This window comes from Rosa rugosa, chromosome 6 (genome assembly GCF_958449725.1).
Source record: "Rosa rugosa chromosome 6, drRosRugo1.1, whole genome shotgun sequence".
In the NCBI taxonomy this organism is placed as follows: Eukaryota; Viridiplantae; Streptophyta; class Magnoliopsida; order Rosales; family Rosaceae; genus Rosa; species Rosa rugosa.
Window position 1 is genome coordinate 20,320,829 of NC_084825.1, and position 23,268 is coordinate 20,344,096.

At 39.4% G+C, this 23,268-nt stretch overlaps 1 protein-coding gene and 2 long non-coding RNA genes across 6 annotated transcripts; all 3 read left to right on the forward strand.

Moving 5' to 3' along the window:
• The first annotated feature begins 5,967 nt into the window (after positions 1-5,967).
• LOC133717449 (uncharacterized) lies at positions 5,968-8,969 on the forward strand. Of its 4 annotated transcripts, XR_009849628.1 has the most exons (5): positions 5,968-6,225; positions 6,459-6,537; positions 7,219-7,872; positions 8,378-8,463; positions 8,722-8,969. It is a non-coding gene; the product is annotated as an uncharacterized LOC133717449 (long non-coding RNA). The 4 variants fall into 4 exon arrangements; XR_009849627.1 differs by having other exon boundaries at positions 7,219-8,463; XR_009849629.1 differs by lacking the exon at positions 8,378-8,463.
• Positions 8,970-9,700: 731 nt separating this feature from the next.
• LOC133713605 (uncharacterized) lies at positions 9,701-10,855 on the forward strand. Its single transcript, XR_009848144.1, has 2 exons — positions 9,701-9,763; positions 10,419-10,855. It is a non-coding gene; the product is annotated as an uncharacterized LOC133713605 (long non-coding RNA).
• A 5,606-nt stretch (positions 10,856-16,461) lies between these two features.
• LOC133717680 (protein WUSCHEL-like) lies at positions 16,462-20,190 on the forward strand. The gene is made up of 2 exons (XM_062144393.1): positions 16,462-19,552; positions 19,642-20,190. Exons 1-2 carry the CDS (start codon positions 18,964-18,966, stop codon positions 19,857-19,859), a joined length of 807 nt encoding a protein of 268 aa, XP_062000377.1. The 5' UTR covers positions 16,462-18,963; the 3' UTR covers positions 19,860-20,190.
• The last annotated feature ends 3,078 nt before the right edge of the window (positions 20,191-23,268 follow it).

The window sequence follows — 23,268 nt, forward strand, 5'->3', positions numbered from 1 at the left end:
TGTTTACTTGGCGTAAATAACCTCAAAAACTTGTGTGAGAAACAACATATGCAGAATATATACGTTTTTGGATCAAAATTGGCCTCTTACACGCCAAGAGACTTTAAAAAAAAAAAAAAAAAAAACCCTTAACCCACCGCACCTTTACATATGTCAGTGAGAATCGAACCCATGACCTATACAATGTTGGAATTATAATTTACCAACAGGTCACAGCTTACACGCCAAGAGACTTTTATTATAGATTGTATGCTTTTTAAAAAATATATATAAGTTGATTTCATTAGATCAACAACCAATAGGCTAGAGTTTACCATAACTTACATAAGCAAAACTCGGCAAGAAAATTCAAACTAAACTATCTAAGATAGAGCAGATCATTAAAATCTCTGGGATGCTCACATTTAAGCGAGCCTATACAAGAATGAAAAAACCTCACCTCCTACGGAAAAGAAATCATTCAACTAGTCCCTACTTAATCACGCAATTGTGGTACAAACAAGATACTAGAAACGTCATAGAAGACTCATAGAAGTTAATCCAACCTCACACAGACTTAATACCCTAATTCATTAGGGCCCAGATTTCCTTAATTTGAGCCCAAGCCCGTAGGCCCAAAACCAAGTCAAGTCTTGCTTAGCAGATGACTCCCCTGCCCCATCAGCCCAAATTTGGGCCCAGGTCCAAACCCAAGCAAACAGCGCAGAAGAATCACGTTGCTCCTTTGCCTCCACCGCCGTCAAGACCTCTAGCGGCATCCCCTTCGACCACAACTCCGGCGGCCGACTTTTCCAAACCCCAGCTAACAGAGGAGTTGCCTCCACCGTCTGCACCACCACCGTCCCATCTGGAGGCCTTCTCTGTCCACAGATCATGTCCAATCGACACTAGTGTCAAAGAACTGAAGGACCAAACTGACCAAAAACTCAGCCTGAAGCACCCTTGCAAACTGCACCAACAAGTGATGAAATCAGAGAAACAGCGACGATCTTCAAGCCAGAGTCGCCGACGCCAGTCCTCTAGCCCAGAGATCGATCTCTCTTGTCAAGATGCCGAGAAAGAAAGCCGAAACCGTCGGCCCAAACTAATCCACGCGACCCTCGACTCTCTTAATCTCGGGCGTTGATCTGCCCTCCTAAGACGTGTGCCGCCCTATATGCCTCGCCCTGACGAGAAGTCTCGCCGGTGTTAGATCTCAACCGGCCACCGAAGAGGGTCCGCCGCCGCTCTGCTCAAACCCTAGGTCGGGTTTGCTTTTTGTTCTTACTTGACCTCCCTTATAGATTGTATGCTAGTTAAGAATAATCAACAATATATGAAACATCTTTTTGTATATACACTCTAGTTTAAAATAATTTATGACAAATCCATAAAATAAGATTGTGCTTTGAACCAATACGGATAGGATGACAAAAGAATTACTATTTAATCGATATTTTCTTGGGTAACTTTTCTTTAACAGAAAATGAGAAATGAAGAGATATTGAAATATAATAAAATCAATTAAAGTAATAAGATGATAGATTCAGAAACACTGAGAGAAAATTTCACAAAGTAATTAAGTAGATCCTTATGAGTCCTCACTGGGAAGAAAGTGAAGGGACTGGAAATCTCTATCAAAGGTGGTTTTTTTTTTTTTTTTTTTTTTTTTTTGAATAAGGGATTAGGCGATATTAGTTCCTCGGAGGCAAACGATGTAGGGAACAAGTCCCACCCTCAATCCCGAAGGAGAAGGGTTTGCCACACTCTGGGAACCCACAGCCCGTCCCCCTATTTTTATTTTATTAATAACAGAAAAAGAAAATACAACCTAAAGAAGGGGGGGACATAAACCTTACCCCAAAAGCTAGAAAGAAAGACAAAAAGAAGTGAAAAAATTGAAGCAGAACCTCAAAATTTCCCAACTTCGAACTGTTAAAACAAGCCCAACACCAACCGATGCAAGAAAGAGAGTTAAACATGGTGAAGGTAAGGGAATCCCAGATCATAATATCAAAGGTGGTTAATATTTGATCCTTACCAACAAATAGGAGCAGTTATCTTGTGAGGTTTAAATATGAATAGATATCATTATGTGTCTTCTTTTGTTTAGTATTTATGTTTTTGGTTACATCTAATCTTTCAACTGCCATTGATCTCTATTTAATGGTTTTGAAATATGGGCTTGTGCGGCTGCCCTAAGCCTTGATTAATGAAACTGCCGAACACTATGGGGGGGGGGGGGGTGATAGTGCCTAAACCCCAGTTTACAATAAGCCTTAAGAGAACATTTCGAATAATAGGATGATTCTCCACTATTACAATGTATTGAAACATGCACCTACTCGCAAAGAGTATCACATCAACTACTCCATTTGCTTTACAATAACAGTGGCATATCAGAGAGCTAAAGCAATGCCATAAAACTAATAAAAACAACTTTTATAGTATATTGATGCCCAAAAATAAATCCAACGACACGATATTTCATTCTACCACTAGGAGGTTACGCCCAATTTACTATAGAGACAGGTCGCACCCTTGTTAGGGCAGAGGGCAGACAAGGCACTTAGAATACACACACAGAGAAATAGCATGACCCCCTACTATTATAGCTTAGGAACTTATTGCTAATACAAAGCAATAAACTAAAAACAAGAAGTAAAGATTAAGTAATAAGATACTAGCAGCCCACTAACAGGAGCCCAAAGACACATGCCCAAACCAGTTACTCGTCTTCCCTGCAATGAACGTTAGTAGCCAACTCGTACTACACCATCGGATTTAAACCACCATTAGATCATCATGCTGCGACCGGTGTTGAACTTCAGCTGATGACAATGGCCTGACCATGAAGCACAACATATCCAAATCGGATCCACGTACATCATACCACGGGTCGGGAATTCATCCACCCAATAGAGCTCCATGAATCCTTCATAACGACGAAGGAGAAGATTGCAACTGACTTCCATTCCGGCGGCCATCGACCCCCTCACCTGCGATTAGCCACTAACCAACAAACTGTGCCTACGCACAACCGCGACCCGAGCCCATATTTGAAAAGATCTGTACCAACCGACACCTGCAACCCCACCACTCCAAACCTTTCCAGCCTATGTCGATCAACCCCGGCAAATCTTTCTACCGTACATGCCCGTCTAATGGGTACGTTACAAAGACGCGCCGCCGGGTGGAGTATCACAGGCCTACGAAGCGAATTCTCTATCTTTTTTCCTCTCTCTGCAGCAATTATTTTTTTTTTCTTCTTTTCTTTCAATTCTGCTCCTTATTAAAACGTAAATTTCAAAGCTTCATAGCAAGAACATGTAAACGGGTAAAGTAGATGTTGTCGAAAAGATAGGCATGCCTAAGTCAGAATTGGTGTTTGAGCATGTAATCCAGGGCACAAAAAGTGTTTGCTTCCCTTCATTTAGTGTAAAGGGTTGCACATCTTTGTTTTTTTTTTTTTAGCAAGTGTTGAGTAAAAATTGCACAACGTAATTTCACTTGTATTCATATAAAGAATAGAGTTTTAATTATTTTGGGTTTGACTCATTTAAGACAGAATGTGTCTCTTAATTACAATCCCTTTGATTCCATTTATTAAGGAACCAATGTTAGAATGGGTGCCCCGCAAAAACAAAAACAAACGCTCATGTAGCTTGATTCCAATGAGTGAATGACCCATTGGAGAGCTTGGACTAGGAATAGTGTTTAGGATGTGGTTGCATCTAGATTATTTGGTTCCAGATTGCCTACATACCCATGCGGGATCAAACCACATGTAGTTCCAAGATTTTGGGATTTAAATAGGTAGATGAGCCATTTATTTTTGGATTTTGTGTTTGAGATATTTATGAGGGTTTAGAGCTCTTGAATTTGCGTTTAGGTAATTTGGGAATGATTTGATTTTTGGGCTCTTCACCATTTATCCAATTTGAGCCCAATAAATGCCCACTTACCCAATTTAAATATAAAAAGATAAGTTTGACCTTTAAATAATTAAAAAGTCATTGGAGACCTCGCTGGACTTCAGTCACCGGCCGCTGGAATCCAGTCACTAGCCTCCGGAATCCGATCACAGGCCGCCCGAATCTGATCACCGGTCGCCGGAGGTTTCCAATTAAAGAGGTCGCTAGAGACTTTTATTACCCCCAATACCCCAATAAATTTTTATAAAGTTTATTGGGGGGCAATAAAATATTTATTAGGTATTATTGGGGGGCAATAAAATAGGACGCAGGACTTTGGTCACGGGTCCAGAGGTTGCCGGAAGTTCGCAAAGAGGTCGCCGAGACTTTTATTACCCCCCAATAAAAATTTATTGGGTGCAATAAAAAGTTTATTAGGGGGCAATAAAGTTTATTGGAGGGCAATAAAAAGTTTATTAGAGGACAATAAAGTTTATTGGGAGGCAATAAAAAGTTTATTGGATATTATTGGGGGTAATAAAAAGTTTATTGGGGGGCAATAAAACAGGACACCAGTCGCAGGATTCCGGCGACCGCTAACCGGAGTCCCGCGGCCGGTTACCGAATTCCGATGATCGGTGACCGAAGTCCCGCGGCCGACGACTGGAGTCCGGTGAAGTCTCTCTCTCTCTCTAAGTGACAAAGGGAGAGATGGCAGAATTGTCCCAAAAATTAATTAAAAAATAACTTAATTGAGTATTAAGGTAAAAAATATGTATTTTGTTAGGTAAGTGGGCAATCTTATAAGATGTTTGGGTAAATGAGGTTAGTGTAGCTCAAATTTGGGTAAATGGACATTTTCTCTTGATTTTTCTGGTATTTGGGTGAATTTGACTAGTGAAGTCAGAGATTCAGATTGGCTAAATTTGACCCGTGGAGCCAGAGATTTGATATGAATTTGTGGTTGCATCTAGTGGGTCATTAGATTGCCTACATACCCTGTGAAGGAACCAAACCATTGTAGTTCAAATGTTTGTTGCTTTGGGGTTTCGACAGATGAAGGACCTGTCAAAAGATTGTAATTAAGCGTTTGGTTGAATGTGGTATTGAAGGAAACAGGAATTCGGTTTCGGTTGTGGTTGCATCTAGATTTAAATCCAGATTGCCTAAATTTGGCTGTTTATCTTTCTTTATTTCTTTACTCGATTCTTGAACAAAAGAACTTAGAATTTGAAACCTTATCTTAGTATTTGTCAGCAACTTTGGGCCTCTAAATTTAATCGAGGTGAATTCAAACAAGGTAACTTGCACTGGGTTCGTAAAAATGTGCCAAAGAAGTTATTTAATTTCCTTGCTCAAATTTGTTTTCATGATCAAAGGGTTTATAGATGTTATCAATTAGGAGGTATTATTGCTACTGCAGAAGCATACATGGTAAGCCCCCTCATCTCCCACTGTAATTTTGCTTTAGTATCCTTTTTATGTTACTGCACTCCAACAATCAAAAGAAGCTCGTTTTGTCCTATTTACCTTTAATGAACTTTCTAAATTGGTTAGATCTTTAGGCTTCAGCTTTCTAAGGCGACACCTCTTCAAAATTCATGTCATTGACTTGCCTTTGACTTTGTTGTCTTTTGTTGGATATTGTAAACACTTTGATATTAACAAGTTCTTATCTTATGAACATTATTCTATATATAAAGCGTGAATGTACTGTTACACTATTCCTAAGGGTTGGAAAAGCCATTTTTTTCCTCACTGTTCGAAGAGAATATCAAGTTGGTGGAAAAGTCATTTTCATCCTTGCTTTTGTCAGTGTTGGATAGGCATGACGATCGGGTCATTTTCGTCCTTGCATTTCTCAGTCTTGGATGGGCATAACAATCGGGGCTAGGATTCAGTGGCTTACATCAAGATCAAAAAAAGCGAAAGAAGAGAGAAGAAAGAAAAGACCGGCTGCAAGGTATTGGAAGATCAAACAAGAGAGCAAAGAGAAAGAGGAAAGGAGAAGATCTATTGGGTCAAAAAAAGTGAAAGAAGAGAGAAGAAAGAAAAAACCGGTTGCAAGGTATGTGGTTTGAATCATCTTGTGGTTTTTGTTGTTGGAATTTTTTATTCTTTTGTTTTTGAGGGGGATGATAGTTTTGGGTTATTTTTAGAAATTGTTTCTGGAGGATAATTGTTTCTGATTGTTACATTTGTAAGAAAGAGGAAAGGAGGAGATCTATCGGGTCTGCAAAGAGGGATAGAAGAGAGGAAAGGTGAAGATCTATTGGGTCTGGAATAAAAAAAAAGCAAAAGAAGAGAGAGGAAAGAAAAAACCGGTTGCAAGGTATGTGGTTTGAATTGTTCTGTGATTTTTGTCGTTGGATTTTTTCTTCTTTTGTTTTTGAGGGGGATGATAGTTTTGGGTTATTTTTAATGAACTGGAGGATAATTGTTTGTGATTGTTAGATTTGAAATGATAAATATGAAATGATTTTTCAATGATAGGTATTAAACTGGGTTGTTCAATTTGCTTTTGTTTATCAATTCATCTGTTGTTCGATTTGTATGTGTTTGCAGAGGAAGGTTGAAAAAGGGAGACAAAGAGTAAAGAGTAAAGGAAAGGAGATAGGTGTTATCATTTATCTACCCAAAAAAGGTAATCGTCATTCAGTTCTTTTTGCTGACTGAAAGTTAGGCTCATTTGGATAAAAGTAAATGTATTTTATTTATTAGTGTATGATTTTGATGTTAGTTTTGATGTGAGAAGAGAAAGAAGATTTTGTTTCTTGGTTGTTGGGGTAGTTGGTTTTGGGTTTGCTTTTACTTTTTTATTCCTGCGTTATTGAGTTGTGCGGGTGGTTTAATATTTGTTTCATGCCTTCTTATACAGTTCTCATAAAGGTCTTTAGTATTTGTTGCTATGTTATTGATATTGTTGCTGTGGTCTTACCAAAACGAGTACTCTGCATTAAGGTTTTGATTTCGTTGTGTTCTACAATAAGACCTTAAATAGCTTTTGATAATCATTATTAATCCCTAAAAATGCTTAAGGTCTTTTAACTCTAGAAAGTTATTCATTGCTGTATGTTGGTATGGAACAAAGATAGTTAACATTCAAAATTTTGGGAGTTGGGTGCACTGAAGATTATTTAAAATGTCAGCTTTCTAATTTAACAATTCAAGTTCTACACCAGACTCCCAAAATGTAGAAATAAGTGTAGGAATGCGGTTTCAGCAGTTCTTGCCTTAGAACACAATGTTTATTTCAGCAATCTTGATTGGAGTCAATAAACAAATGATAATTGTTATAACATCTCTTATTTGTCTATTTATGCAGGTCTGCTGTAGGAAGACTGAGTCAACGATTACGAATTCTACAGATATTGAATCGACATCACTGTTGACTGCATGTAAAATTTTTCAGTGGTTCATTTTTCTGTTTATGGGGCTCTGATGGTTGATGCATGCTACATATTCCTTTACTTCTCGATGTTTCGACTTTCGATTTGGTTTGATTTGTTTTTCTGTTTACAATGTTTATTTTATTCATTGGCTTATATGTTTGTTCGTTGCTACATTTCCAATATGTAATATAGATAGAGTTTCTAAATTTTTTCTTCTTCTTTTTTTCGAAAGGAAAAAAAAAAAGGCAAAAAAGAGGACAAGATTTAAGCTTTTGGTAATGAATACCCATGTTTTGTGAAAATTTTCATTCAGGGGAACCGGTCCATGTTTACTAAGTTGAATTTTTATTTTGTACTTCACCTCAGTTTGTTTTTTGTTTGGGAATTGTTAATATGGTTTGTATTCATGGTATAGATTTTATAAATGTTAATATGGTTTGTATTGATGCTAATCATGTTTTGCATTATTCTTATATCTTAGTTTTTTATTCCATATTTACTTCTACTTTATAAATGTTAATATGGTTTGTACACGCAACAAAAGAACTCCCCAGGCTAAGGAGGTTGTTGACAAGGAACTACTGAAGGTATATTTTCAGATACATTCTTCCAACTTTTGGTTTCTTTATAATTCTGGAATATCGTCATCAATATATCTGCTATAAGAAAGAATTTACTCAATCAAAAGGTTGTTCAACTTTTTGTAATTGTGGATTTTGTACTTCAATTAGTAGAACCGATAGTACATACTTTCTATTACTCATCTTTTCTGTAAATATGAATTAGTAATAGCTTTCACTTTTCATTTACAGTCACACAAACGTAGCCTATCTATCACAATAGTGCTAGAGCCAGTAAGATATAAGACTCAACCCCAATATCTACAATTCACAATTATGGTTGTCCTAGGCCGATGCATTTTTTATCACCCTATGAAAAATTGAATTTTCAACCAACTCTTTAGCTGATGGTCTCCAAACTGGATTTGGGTCCAACATGGCCATATATATTGAAATAATATGATGCAGTCAGCTTCGTAACTGACGAAACAATGACAGACAAAAATTTCAATGAACCTATTTCATTTTGCAGGTTTTAAGAAATTAAAGTTGAATCAGCTTTGAAACTGATTTTGGGCAATTATGTTGCTGCATTTGCTTATTTCCCACATTTTCGTAGTAAGTATTAACATGTGCTCTACATCATTTTTGGTAAGAAGAAGAAAAAAAAGGAGAACAATGTACTACATCTCATATGCTCACTTTATAATTCTGTAGTAGCATTAAATCAATTGAAAGTAGTTTTGGCATTTAATATCAACTTGCAGAAATTGAAGAAGACAATGGTCTAGCTCTTGCTATAATTGCATATTAGATTGACAAACATTTGTCAAATATACATTGCGGAATTTAATGATCAATCATTTGATCTTGCAGGTACTATCGTAGAACTTCAAAATGGCAATGATGCACCTCAAAAGAGATCCAAGATTTTCGTCAATTTTTGGAGGAAACTTTAGCATTGTTTCACAAGAACTGGCTCCTCAAATTTTGATCGAAAACTGTTTTATTCACTTATCTAAAATTCTACTCTTCAGTGACTTTTTTGTTTCTAAATTTGTGTATTGCTATATTAACATGTCAATGGAAATCAAACTAATGGTGTCCACAGATACCAAGGTCTTTAGCTCAATGAAGGCTTTTAATTCATTCATAACACTAATTGCCACACTTTCCTCATTAATAAAAAATAAAATCAAATATCAATAACTCACTCTTTCACTGCACCTATTGGGTGTGTCACTGTTTCTATTTAGAAAATAATAGAGTTCGGCAAACAAAAGTAAACATACTTTTAAACTTATCACGTTTTCGTGCCTAGAATTGAGGCACAATTTCGCTAAAGCAAGTATCTCTGAATGACGTCAAAAGACAAATTTCGCTTCAAACTGCATTGTAACAACCATCACCACTAAAATGCTAAAGTGCAAGACCATCAGAAAAAGTTTATAACTATATTGCTAATGTTAAAGCTTCTAAAACAAACCAATAGGACATGGATGTAGATGCCCACAATATCACATATATTCATGCAAGGCATAGAATTCCTGAAATGGGATATGATATTCTCAACATGCCTTTTCACATGTGAGCCATAAAGCCAAACATGTAGATGCATTATGATGATAACATGGAGCATAGGTGACCATTGGGGCTAACATATGGATCAACCCTTCTCATACCATGTTAAAGTTAACAAAAGCTATGGAATCATTGCAGCGATGCCACAGTCCAGAAGATAAGGTGTATCGAATGTTCCACATACTGCAATCCAACAAACAGTGATAAAAAGGGATTTGCTGTACGATGACTTTTTTGCCCCAAAATCCCAAGTATATAGACCAAAACCACACCATCTATCCACTTTCAGAAGTCTCCATCCTTACCCATACCCACTGTTAACCGACAGCAAACTCAGGTACCCGTCATTTTCTCAATTCCACAACTCTCCATCCTTATCCATGACCACTGTCGCCTTTCAATCCGTTTTTTGCAAAATCTCCCTTCCTTTTTCATATCATGATTGTATTTAAAAGATACATGTTTTTATTATTGGAGAATCCGATTTGATTTTCAATTATCTACAACGGATTCATCTACTAGAATTAATACACCAATTTTGTTCTTCTTATTGCTTAAATCAGTTGATAGTTTACTACAATCTTTATGTTTTTGATCTCAATCACCCAAAAACTTGAATTCTACTGCTGAACGTACCATTTTGAGGCTATCATAGTTAATGATTTTGGGTTTACAGTTCTGCGTTTGATTTGGAAATAATGGTTCAGATTGAGTTTATTGCTCTAAATTTTCTATGTTTTGTATATTACAGTGTAAGTCGAACGGAGTTGTGTATGAACTTGGGTCTGAATAAAGCTAAATTTTCAGATTTAGAAATAATGGTTAAGATTGAGTTTTATTGCTCTAAATTTTCTATATTACAGTGTAAGTCGAATTGATTTGTATATGAATTTGGGTCTGAATAAAGCTAAGAGTGATCATGGTTTTGCCATCTATTGTTAATGTTTTATATAAGTTAATAATTAAAATTTATTGAACTGCTGTATATATAGCTTATTACATATATCGAAAGAATCATAGAACTGGAGGCGGCGGTGGCTATGAAGGAGTCGGAGTAGATCGTGTCGTGGAGGCGTGGCTTTGGTGATCTGGATGGATTGCTGTGGCGGCGTGGCTATGGAGGGTCTGGCGGGATCGTGATGGCCGACGTGGCTTGGTGGTTCTGGGCGGTTTCGTGGGGTGGTAGCGGCGGCGAGGTTTCTGGATGATGGTGGTCGGCGGCGCTGCACCGAGCTGTCCACAGATTTTGGTTGGGTGATGGTATTTGGGTTGGGCTTGGAGCACCCTTTCCTGCTGGGCTGCGAGCTGGACTTCCTCTCTCTTGGAGCTCATTGGGACAGAAATTTGATGGGCTAGGGTTTTGCTCTAGGCCCATCTCTATGTTTTTAGTTTGTCTAATTCCAACAAATTCCTTGTATTTTCAGGGACCTATGCACTTTTGTTTTTTATGTGCCTATTTACTATGACTGTTCATAGTTCATAGGCTCGCTGAATAAGTGAGCACTGGTTGTCTAATGGGTGGTGCTAGCATACCACGTCCTAAACTTGTCCTTGGTATGGCAAGGGAAGGTATGTATCCGTGCCATTCTGGCTTGAGTATGAATGAAATTGATGTTTAGTTCAAAAAAAAAAAAAAAAAAAAGAATCATAGACACATATTTTAGATTATTTATCACATGTTAATTCCGAAGTCAAATTTACCTGATTAACTTTATCTTCATAATTCAAACTTAGTGTAAGTATGTTATAAACCACCTTTGTTTATTCTTTTACTTCTGTTTTCTCCTTCATCAAACATTTAGTTTTTCCATCCTTCGACTAACTAAAAATGTTTCCACCAAATGTGTTTGCATATACTCACGGCCATAGGTACGTGTTTGTTGTGTTGGTAGTGATTTCTATTGTTTTTAACTTATTTTATTTTCTTTACACGAAAGATAAAAAAAAAGAAAAAGATATTAACATTACAACTAATTTTCAACTCCTCTATATTACCAAAAATGTTTCTACCACAGCTCTTTGGTTGTTTCGCCAAAACTGTCAAAATCCCTTTCAACCAATTCACTTATATGTCAGCCACTTCACTCATCACTGTTGAACTACTAATTTGTACTTTTTCTTTGTTGTTTTTAACTTATTTTCTTTTTTGTACACCAAACATAAAAAATAAATGAGATATTAAGATTACAATTAATTTGTTTCTATTTAGTGGAATTTCAAGATTGTCTCTCTACATCAACAAGAGCTCTACTAGGCAGTTTGGCTATTACTAATAACTGGAGAGGTTTTCGGGTTTGGGTTCTCTGCTAGGGTTTCTTCTCAAATCTTATTCCTCTCAGCACTCTTTCTGCCTCCACACCATGGTTGATCACGTTACCGCTCGCCTTGCTGCGGCCCTGGCTATCTCGGAGGACGGTCGGACGACCTTCGGTCCGGCTGGCGCTGCTGCGGTGTCCTCCCATCACTTTGCGGTGGGCAAATTGCTCTCTGTTACGGCTAAGCGTCGTGCTGATCCAAAGGCCTTTATGGGCACCATGACCTCTCTCTGGGGGCTTGGTAATCGCCTATCTGTCCGGGCACAACAGGATCGCTATGTTTTTCAGTTTTCTCATCTGGAGGATCGGTTAAGGATCGTTGACGGCGGTCCATGGTTTTTTGGCAAGTGGGCTCTTGCGATGGCTGAGTTCGATGGCCTGCAGACTGTGGCAGCGGTTCCTCTCTTGTCGGTGCCAGTTTGGGTCGAGATCATGGGACTACCTCCTGCGCTGGTCATCGAGGGAGCAGTGGCGCTCATTGGAGCCACGCTGGGGGCGGTGGTGAACCTTGACAGGCCGGGTATCCGTAAGGGTACGGCGGCGCGTGTCCGGATCAGACATGCTTTGTCGGCGCCGATGAGACAGGTCTTCCCTCCCTCCACTTTCGATTTTACGTCTGGTGCATCTGCCACCGTGAGATTCAGGTATGAGCGTCTCGTTGGTTTCTGCCGCGTCTGTGGAATGATGGAACATCAACATTTGGGGTGTGCTGGGCCTCCAGAGGCGGTTGTGGTCACTGTTGGCCTTAAGCCTAACCCTAACTCGGTTAGGGCTTCGTCCTCTGCGGGTCAGTCTGGTCCAACTTTGGCGGAGGTTTTGGTTCAGTCTCCAGCGCCGAATCTATTTTCTGTTCCGCCCAGATCGATTAACTTTCCTGGTTTATCAGGGTCGGCCTTAGCTGTGAATGTGGCTAAGATCCCAGCTCCGGTAACTGTACCTGTTACGAAGCCCTTGCAGGTTGCTGTTAATGCTGATGTTCCCATCATTGGGAAGAAGAGGTCTGCAGGTGTGACTTTGATGCAATATTCAAAGCGTAAGAGGACAGAAGCTGCGCTCCCTCCCACTGCCTCGGTTATTCTGGATTTTGAGCCGGAACTAGCTTTGAAGAATATCAATGGGATTATTCTGGTTTCCCCTGCTAAGAAGGCAAAGGTTGGCTGGCCTCCAAGTCGTAAGAACAATCCCAAACCAACTGGGTTGAAGCCCAAGAAACTGAATGTGGCGGAGGCGAAACCCCGCCGTAAGAGAAATTTTAAGGCAGTTGATCTTTCTCCTTCTTCTGGGGAAGGTCGTATGGAAGACGTCCCGGAAGCAATAGCACCATCTCTGATTACGGTGGAGAACTCGTCCTCCAGCAAAGCTCCTGAGCTGAAGGAAAGCACTCTCAAGAGTGCCCTAGATTAGGGTGTGTTTTGGGAACATGAATAAATTGGGATGGCCTCTTGATTGTCGTCGGAGGTCCTCCTAGTAGTGTCGGATTTTGTTCTGCAGCATTTGAGCTTCATCTCATGGTTACATTATGTTTGTGTACTCTAGGGTTTCTTTAGATTTATCATTCATGGCTCTATTCTGTCGTTGCCCGGAATCCGGGTGAGTCATATTTGTAATGTTTCCTACTTTACTATTAATGGACTGACACCCTACGCGTTCAAAAGAAAAAAGATTACAATTAATTTCGAACCTGTTAGTTTTTTTTTTTTTAGCAACAACTGTAAATTGTGTTTCTCCACTCAATTTTTATTCCACAATACCATGTAGACCAATAGTATCTCTCTCGACTGTGACAATCAACAAAGCAGTTACAATCAACTCACTGTAAGAGAAGAAGCCAAGCTATGGCAGTAAGTCCACTCTAAATCATCTTTATTCATTTAATTTCAATCATTTCTCAGTATTTATACTCTTTCAAATTTTACAAAATCAAGAAGATGTCAGACCAAAGTTACTCCATGACATAAGAGCCTTTTCACTAACTTTCAAGATCAGAGTTCGTGTGTCCAGAATATGGAGACCAAGTAGATTCAATAGTGAGATATATGACGGCCTCCACTATCTCCTAATTGATGAAACGGTAATTTTCATACAAATCATATTCAATTAGTTCAATCATTTGAAAATTTGATTGCATCTGCATCATCAATGTCTCTTTGCTGACCTTTTACTCTAATTTAACACAGGGAGATATAATCCATGCCAGGATTGATGAATCTGATTACCCCCATGTTTCTAACAAAATGCAACAAGGAGAAATATATGACATCTCTATTTTCTACACCCGAAAAGATCAATCCAAATACAAAGTTGTGAATCATGATGTGTAGTTGTATTATGAATCAACCAAATTTGAACCAGTTGAAGGCATTGTTCCTCCAATCCCAGAATATTCATTCCGCCTTCTTGACTTCAGTGAATTGCCAGCACAAGTTCAACAGCAAACACTGCTTATAGGCAATTTCTAAATCTTGAATTTTATTTTATATTAATACACTGTAAAAAAATTCAAATCACACCAACAATTCTGTCACGCCCCGGATTTTGAATAATAAATTCAAATCCGAAACCTGAATAATTACAATTACAAAAAACCAAATCTCGAAACTTCGAGTTCATTATTACAATTCACTCTCACAATATATTATAAAGCTCAAATGAGCATAACACACCTCACAACTTACAATTGTTGTAAAACTCTAACAATTGCTCTAACCGCACGATCACCGTCCTGGTTCTCCTGTCCTGTAGGATTACCCGCTACACAATTTGAATAGTGTACCGGGAGTTGCAACAACACAAAACCCGGTAAGCTTTTTACAGCCAGTATGAGTAAACAAGAAAGAACTGTTGATTTATTAGATTTCAAGACTACCACAAACCCACGTTACTTTCTCACTCTCATATATATATATATAGACACTTATGAGTTACTCTCAATTTAGCTCATAAGATCACTCACTCTCATATATATATGTAGACACTTATGAGTTACTCTCAATTTAGCTCATAAGATCACTCACTCTCATATATATATATAGACACTTATGAGTTACTCTCAAATTCGCTCATAAGATTTCCCAACATTTGGTAGACAGACTCATATATATATATAGACCCTTATGAGTTACTCTCAATTTCCCTCATAAGGTTACCATATATATATTGACACTTATGAGTTACTCTCAATTTCACTCATAAGGTCACTCCACATTTGGCAGACAGACTAGAGCTCTAACTGAACGTAACCACTCGTCCGGCCACAGACGTGATTACGATTTAATACTATTAATAACCACCAGCCCGGTACGAGAGCGTGATTCACTAATAGATGCCATGGTCACCTCGTGACCTAGTGATCTCCACAGATCACAACAATTTATTGTTCCTCAACAATAAAACTCAACACCTCTCACAATATATTGTTTCTCAACAATAAACTCAATATCTCTCACAATATATTGTTTCTCAACAATAACTCAACACAACTCCAACAATACATATTATTTCACGTAATAATATATATACAGACATTCACACAGGAATGTCTAATACACCAACAATAGTTCATATGATTGCAAAATAAAGCAATTAAATATATTGGGTTCGTAATATGAACCACGTGAGGTTTACTCACCTCGATAATCCCGCTGCGTCTTCAATTCAGCTCAAAATACGATCCACAATCGTCCACCAACTCAAACCGTCAATCACCTAGTCCAATAATGATCTTGACTTAGCCAACAACTCAAATATGAAATTAAACGACGATCCAACGCTCAGATTCAAATTAAACGATGATCCAACGGTCGGATCTGAATTTAATGATGATCCAACGGTCGGATCCTCACGGATCGCCTTTAGGATCATCCTCCAAAATTATCACGAAGATCCAACGGTCAGATCTTCCTGAATCGCCTTTACTAACATCTCCACAAAATTATATGAAAATCCGACGGTCAGATTCTCACGAATCGCCTTCCGAATCACTATTTCTCAATTATACGAAGATCCAACGGTCGGATCTTCGTCCGTGACCTCACAAGGTCACCGGGACAGTCATACGATCAACATATCCAAAATTGAAGCAAAACCGATGGTCAGATCTTCACAGATCGTAAACCGAAGATAAACGTAAAAACGTTAAATAGTAACGTCAAAACGTAAATCCACTATTTATCAACTTTTTCTAACATGACCATGTTATATATCAAAACGCTCGTATGGATGCATAGATCATCGCCTAGATAATGAAAACTCGAAATATGGTCTGATGCGCCGCCACAAGCGGTGGTCAGTGGGCGGTCAACGCGGCGGTCAACGACGGTCAACCACCTCAGATGGCAAAGTGACCAACTACAAACTGGTTCAAAATGAAAGGGTGATCGACTTCCATACCTGGAGCTAAGTCTGGTTTGGCCTAGATCGTCCTAGATCAAGCGTTGAAGTTGGATTAATCTCGTGCGTCTGATCAGATTCAGATTAAATCAGGGACGTCGAAAAAGTCAAACCATGATCTAGCGTTCTATACACAAAATCGTGATGAAAGGCTTACATGGGGATGATCAGCATGAGGAGGAGATCACGAAAATGGGGACGATCGGCCCATGCAACGCCGGAAAAGTCGTTTTCCGGTCGGGTCGGGTTCACATGGCTGGGGCGTCTTCGATCTCCATCTGGGGGCAGCGGCGGGGCAAGACGGTGGCAGGGAGCGGCTGGTCGTGCGACGGCGAGCTCGGGGAAGGCCGGGTCCGTGGCCAGAGGAGGCCGGAGGAGGGCCGTTCGGCCGGGTCGGGTCGAGCGGTTCGGCCGCGTGGGAGAGGAGAGAGGACGGAGGGTTTCGGGGGACTATTCCGCAAAATCTCCATTTTTTTGTCCTTAATGAATAAATCAGAAATTTTTCCTATTTATAGAAAATTCCCAATTTTCAAATATTCATAACTTAATCATACGAACTCCGAATAATGCGTTCCACATGTCCACGAACTCGTATCGACGAGCTCTACAACTTTCATGAAGGAAGTTTTCCCAAATTTTGAACGAATAAAAAGTCAACTTTGTTGACCCCCTAAAAACGTTCGTTTTCGAAAATAAAATCGTTCGAACTAATTCCACAACTTCTCCAAGCTTCGTACTCGCTCCTACTATCGTGAAATCATTTCTAAAAATCCACGGAAATTAATTTGGATTTTCCGGGGTATTACAGTCTACCCTCCTTAAAGAAATTTCGTCCCGAAATTTGAGCGTAAGTCAATTCCTCTCGATTAAGGTTGACCTAATCATAGAATCTCCATCTTTTCCAAATCTGTAGTAATCTACAAAGCCACAATCCTTTGTATAAAAATACATTCCTAGGGCCACTAAATCCTTTCATCACAATGTAAATTCACAAAACAACTGCTCAACATCACTCCACATCAATTACACAAAATCATCACGTGGATCATCTCATAGATCCTTACATAGATCTTCACATAGATCATCACATAGATCTTCACATAGATCATCACTCTGTACTGGCATACAAGCACAGTAAACACTCCCACAAAGTGTTTCGCTACTCAATTAGCATCACGGTAAATCTCTATAGTAAAACTCAAGCATGCACCATTCTTCACAACAATAGAGATGCATCACTCAAAACAAATCATCCCAAAAAGCACGCCAATAAATTATGTCACCCAATGATGATGACTTGGGCTTGCTCAATCCTTGGGCTAAGCACTAGGGCTGGCCAATTGGGCCTGAAGAAATCGGACCATCCACATTTCGAACCGGCCCAAACCAATTTGGGTTTAACATTTGGGCCTACTATTCGGGCCGAACAATTGGGCTTACCATTTGGGCCTACCATTCGGGCCGAACAAAAGCATTTTGAATAGGCCCAACCAATTTGGGCTTACTATTCGGCCCACAAAGTTTAGCTCGGCTACGGTATGAAATTGTACATACCGTAGGTATACCGTATATACGTATGCATACCGTACAGACCGTATATACGTATATATACCGTACATACCGTATATACGTCCGTATATCAAGCATATACGAGATCCAAAAATATTTGTAGGAGGTAAGGTTCGAACTCCCGACCTCGAACACGAAAGTTTTGCTCTCAACCACTGAAGCAAGAGCTGCCTTCATTAATATATGCTCACGTGTTATATTTATTATGTCATAAGCGACATAAATAAAATAACGGGGGAGGCAAGGTTCGAAACCTCAACCTGCCGCACGAAACCTTTGTCCCCCAACCACTGGAGCACAAGCTGTGCTTAATATAATGTGTACAAATTTTATACTTATTATGTCATAACGAACATAATAAAAATAAACGAGAGGCGAGGTTCGAACCTCAGACCTCTTGTACACGAACTGTACACTCAACCACTCGAGCACGGCTGCTCACGTTATTATCCATACCAATCCTTTTATTTAAACCAACTGTTTCAACTGTTTAAACAATTCGGCCCAAAACATCCAAGACTGTTGCAGAAACCCAGCCCAACGTATCCAAAACTGTTACAGAAATCCGGCCCAACTCATCCAAAACTGTTTCAGAAACTCGGCCCATCATGTCCAAAACTGTTTCTGAAACTCGGCCCATCAGGCCTCCACCCACAGCTACAGTGATGCCTTGATCCGAGACAGGCCCAAGTACGGCCCACTTGTGTCACGGCTTATCCCTTCCGTGATTTACGGCAGTCAAATCTGCTTTCGGCTACAGCTGTCTGCCACAGCGCCTCGAGATTCCCTCGGTCCCCTTACACGCTCTCCACGCGCCAACAGCTTTTCCGTGTTTTAGGGCGACTTTAATCCAACGCGTAGAATGAATCACAGGAGTCGTCCATCCAACGGTGGAGATCCGCTCACCTCGCTCTATAAATAGGTGCATTCTGAGGGCGCAACTGTTCATTCCAAAGGAACGAAAATCTCTCCTGAGTTCCAGCCCCTCTCTCCCAACTCTTCAGCCTTTCTCTTCTCAAATCCTTTCTTCATCAATTTCAATCCTTCTCTTCTGATCTTCTCTCCCATCTAGTTGATTCAATCCCATCTTTCCTCTGAACTTTCAGATCTTCAATCTTTTCCTCCAAATCTTCAATCCTTCTTTCTCAGATCTTTTCTTCCATTTGAAGATTCGATCTCATCTTTCCTCTGAGAATCTCAGATCTCCAATCACCAGTTCAACAACTCCAATCCTTCTAACAAAATCTCCCTCAAACACTAAACCATGTATTCCTCGATTTCCACATCCTCTCACCCCATGACCCAAGAGCCACGAACTCTGCAACTAATGGAGCTCCAAACCCCGCAACAAATGGAACCACAACAACAGCAACCAACAGAGGAGGGAGGAAACACCCAAGCAGCTGGAAGTAGTGCCAACATGGATTTCTGGCGAAGCCGTACCAGGTGGATTCCTACTCCAGAACAAATAAGAATCCTCAAGGATCTTTACTACGTCAAGGGATTTAAGTGCCCAACTACAGAGCAGATTCACGAGATCTGTCTCCAGCTGAACCAGTATGGGCATGTTGAGGGTAAGAACATTTACTTTTGGTTCCAGAACGTCAGGGCTCGAGAGAAGCAGATGAATAGGTGTAATCAGGCTGCTCCAGTGCCCATGAGAACTAGTTCTCTTGGTACTGGTAGATCCATTGATCTCAATTTTGGGTCCACTGGTTCTACTGGTGCTGGTGGATCCATCGACATCAATTTTGGGCCAGCTGGTGGATCCATTGACATCAATTTTGGGTCCACTAGTTCTACTGATGATGGTAGATCTATTGATCTCAACTTTGGTTCCACCTATTCTACTGGTAATGAAGGATTTCTTGATTTAAATTCTGTTTCATATTCTTCCTCACACTTCAACACTAATACTAGTACAACTCTTTTGGCACAACAGGAGGACAAACATCCCTGCAACAACGAGGAGGAGATCACCAGGAGGTTCAAACTCTTCCTCTGTTCCCCGTGCACGGCGAGGACGTCTTTGGTAACCTGAAGACTACTTCCGAGGAAGGTAGTGCACATGATTACTATTTCGGTGGCTCAGGCGGTTACAACCGTGGATCTCCAGTTTCTCTTGAGCTCAGCCTCAACCCATCCGGAGCTGCTGACTAGGCTTAGTACAGCATAGTCCTCGTTTTCCTTTTTTTTTTTTTTTTTTTTTTTTTTTTTTTTTCTTTTTTTTTTGTAATATAAACTCAATAAGATGGTGTGCATGTTTTCTTTCCTGTTTGTTTAACCAACAACAACACCAAGGATCGAACCTTGGTCACCCAATACTATTTTCAAAACCATAAACAACTCTACTGCACACATCTTTCATAATGATGCAATAAAAACAATCACTCAAAAAGAATCCAACAATCAATTAAGTCGCATCGAGGTCTAGCTAGTATCCTCTGAGTCAAACCAAACACAACAATTTCATCGATAGGATTAGGGATTTATAAAGCTAAACACATCCTGAGTTAGCTAGGAAAAACCCACGTTTTTAGAGTTACTCTTACAACTCTTATAGAATCTCGATAATTCCATCTATCAATTGCTTCAACAAAAACTCACCACAATTCAATCCCTAACATTTAGCGATTCAGAAATCGAATCAAACTCCATATCACATAGTAATTCACTTGAACCACTATGGATACCTAACAAAGTCACTAAAATCAATATCTGAAATTGCGTTTAACTATATCACCTAAAATCAATCACCAAAGGCAAACCCTTGCCTGACTCTAACATGTCCTCCATGCTTCTTCCTGCACCATACATAGGCCTCAAAATTCAATTTCATTCACTTGAACAAAACTATATTCACAAGTCTGCTATAGACATCAGGGAAAAACCCATACTTTTACTCATAACTTTTCCTTCTAAAAGTTCATCACGTAGTGTATATAAAATCACCACACAACCTTCTTAGTCTACACTAAGAATTCAATCTCACACAAGGTCAGCATAATTGCCTCAGAGTCACTTTAATCACGTATCACATGTCAATTACCAAAACTCCACTAAGACGTCTCTTTATAAAACAAGATATCTAATCCTTGATACGTACACCTCATCTAAACATCTGTACGTCCAACTTAAGAAGACAAAATTTATAACAATTCATACTCGTATCCACACTAGGTACGTGCATAGGTCCACACCATGTCCTCAACCAAACACTTCAACAATCAAAAGAACCTCATTTCCATAAAACAATCCTCGTTGACTTAACAGAGTTGAATCAAGAGGTTCCTATTCCTCAAGGATTGTAACTCGCGGCCACTGAACTTATTCCAATACGAACCTACAAGACAACTGTAAGGTTCTAAGTACAACCCCTTCGAATCTCCATCACCTAAGGAGTATAGTATGCTTGGCTAAGACATGTATAACACTTAAAACACAGTATAAGTCAAATACAAATTCATATTAACCAAGTCAATACTATAGGGAAGGTATTCACGTTCCTAAAACGACCTAGCGGCCTAAACAACTCCCAACACTCACGCATACCCAATGACTTAGCCAATACCAAAGAGCACACGATGGGGATCCGCTGCAGACGGGCCATCACTCGGAAGGTATTGACACATCACCAAATATGCACCTTACGCTCTGATACCAAACTGTCACGCCCCGGATTTTGAATAATAAATTCAAATCCGAAACCTGAATAATTACAATTACAAAAAACCAAATCTCGAAACTTCGAGTTCATTATTACAATTCACTCTCACAATATATTATAAAGCTCAAATGAGCATAACACACCTCACAACTTACAATTGTTGTAAAACTCTAACAATTGCTCTAACCGCACGATCACCGTCCTGGTTCTCCTGTCCTGTAGGATTACCCGCTACACAATTTGAATAGTGTACCGGGAGTTGCAACAACACAAAACCCGGTAAGCTTTTTACAGCCAGTATGAGTAAACAAGAAAGAACTGTTGATTTATTAGATTTCAAGACTACCACAAACCCACGTTACTTTCTCACTCTCATATATATATATATAGACACTTATGAGTTACTCTCAATTTAGCTCATAAGATCACTCACTCTCATATATATATGTAGACACTTATGAGTTACTCTCAATTTAGCTCATAAGATCACTCACTCTCATATATATATATAGACACTTATGAGTTACTCTCAAATTCGCTCATAAGATTTCCCAACATTTGGTAGACAGACTCATATATATATATAGACCCTTATGAGTTACTCTCAATTTCCCTCATAAGGTTACCATATATATATTGACACTTATGAGTTACTCTCAATTTCACTCATAAGGTCACTCCACATTTGGCAGACAGACTAGAGCTCTAACTGAACGTAACCACTCGTCCGGCCACAGACGTGATTACGATTTAATACTATTAATAACCACCAGCCCGGTACGAGAGCGTGATTCACTAATAGATGCCATGGTCACCTCGTGACCTAGTGATCTCCACAGATCACAACAATTTATTGTTCCTCAACAATAAAACTCAACACCTCTCACAATATATTGTTTCTCAACAATAAACTCAATATCTCTCACAATATATTGTTTCTCAACAATAACTCAACACAACTCCAACAATACATATTATTTCACGTAATAATATATATACAGACATTCACACAGGAATGTCTAATACACCAACAATAGTTCATATGATTGCAAAATAAAGCAATTAAATATATTGGGTTCGTAATATGAACCACGTGAGGTTTACTCACCTCGATAATCCCGCTGCGTCTTCAATTCAGCTCAAAATACGATCCACAATCGTCCACCAACTCAAACCGTCAATCACCTAGTCCAATAATGATCTTGACTTAGCCAACAACTCAAATATGAAATTAAACGACGATCCAACGCTCAGATTCAAATTAAACGATGATCCAACGGTCGGATCTGAATTTAATGATGATCCAACGGTCGGATCCTCACGGATCGCCTTTAGGATCATCCTCCAAAATTATCACGAAGATCCAACGGTCAGATCTTCCTGAATCGCCTTTACTAACATCTCCACAAAATTATATGAAAATCCGACGGTCAGATTCTCACGAATCGCCTTCCGAATCACTATTTCTCAATTATACGAAGATCCAACGGTCGGATCTTCGTCCGTGACCTCACAAGGTCACCGGGACAGTCATACGATCAACATATCCAAAATTGAAGCAAAACCGATGGTCAGATCTTCACAGATCGTAAACCGAAGATAAACGTAAAAACGTTAAATAGTAACGTCAAAACGTAAATCCACTATTTATCAACTTTTTCTAACATGACCATGTTATATATCAAAACGCTCGTATGGATGCATAGATCATCGCCTAGATAATGAAAACTCGAAATATGGTCTGATGCGCCGCCACAAGCGGTGGTCAGTGGGCGGTCAACGCGGCGGTCAACGACGGTCAACCACCTCAGATGGCAAAGTGACCAACTACAAACTGGTTCAAAATGAAAGGGTGATCGACTTCCATACCTGGAGCTAAGTCTGGTTTGGCCTAGATCGTCC

Excerpts from the sequence above, each read along its gene's own strand:
- LOC133717680 (XM_062144393.1), top strand. The coding sequence starts at position 18,964 with ATGTATTCCTCGATTTCCACATCCTCTCACCCCATGACCCAAGAGCCA. Across the intron at positions 19,553-19,641 it reads TGGTTCCACCTATTCTACTG|GAGGACAAACATCCCTGCAA; the intron begins GTAATGAAGGAT and ends TTGGCACAACAG.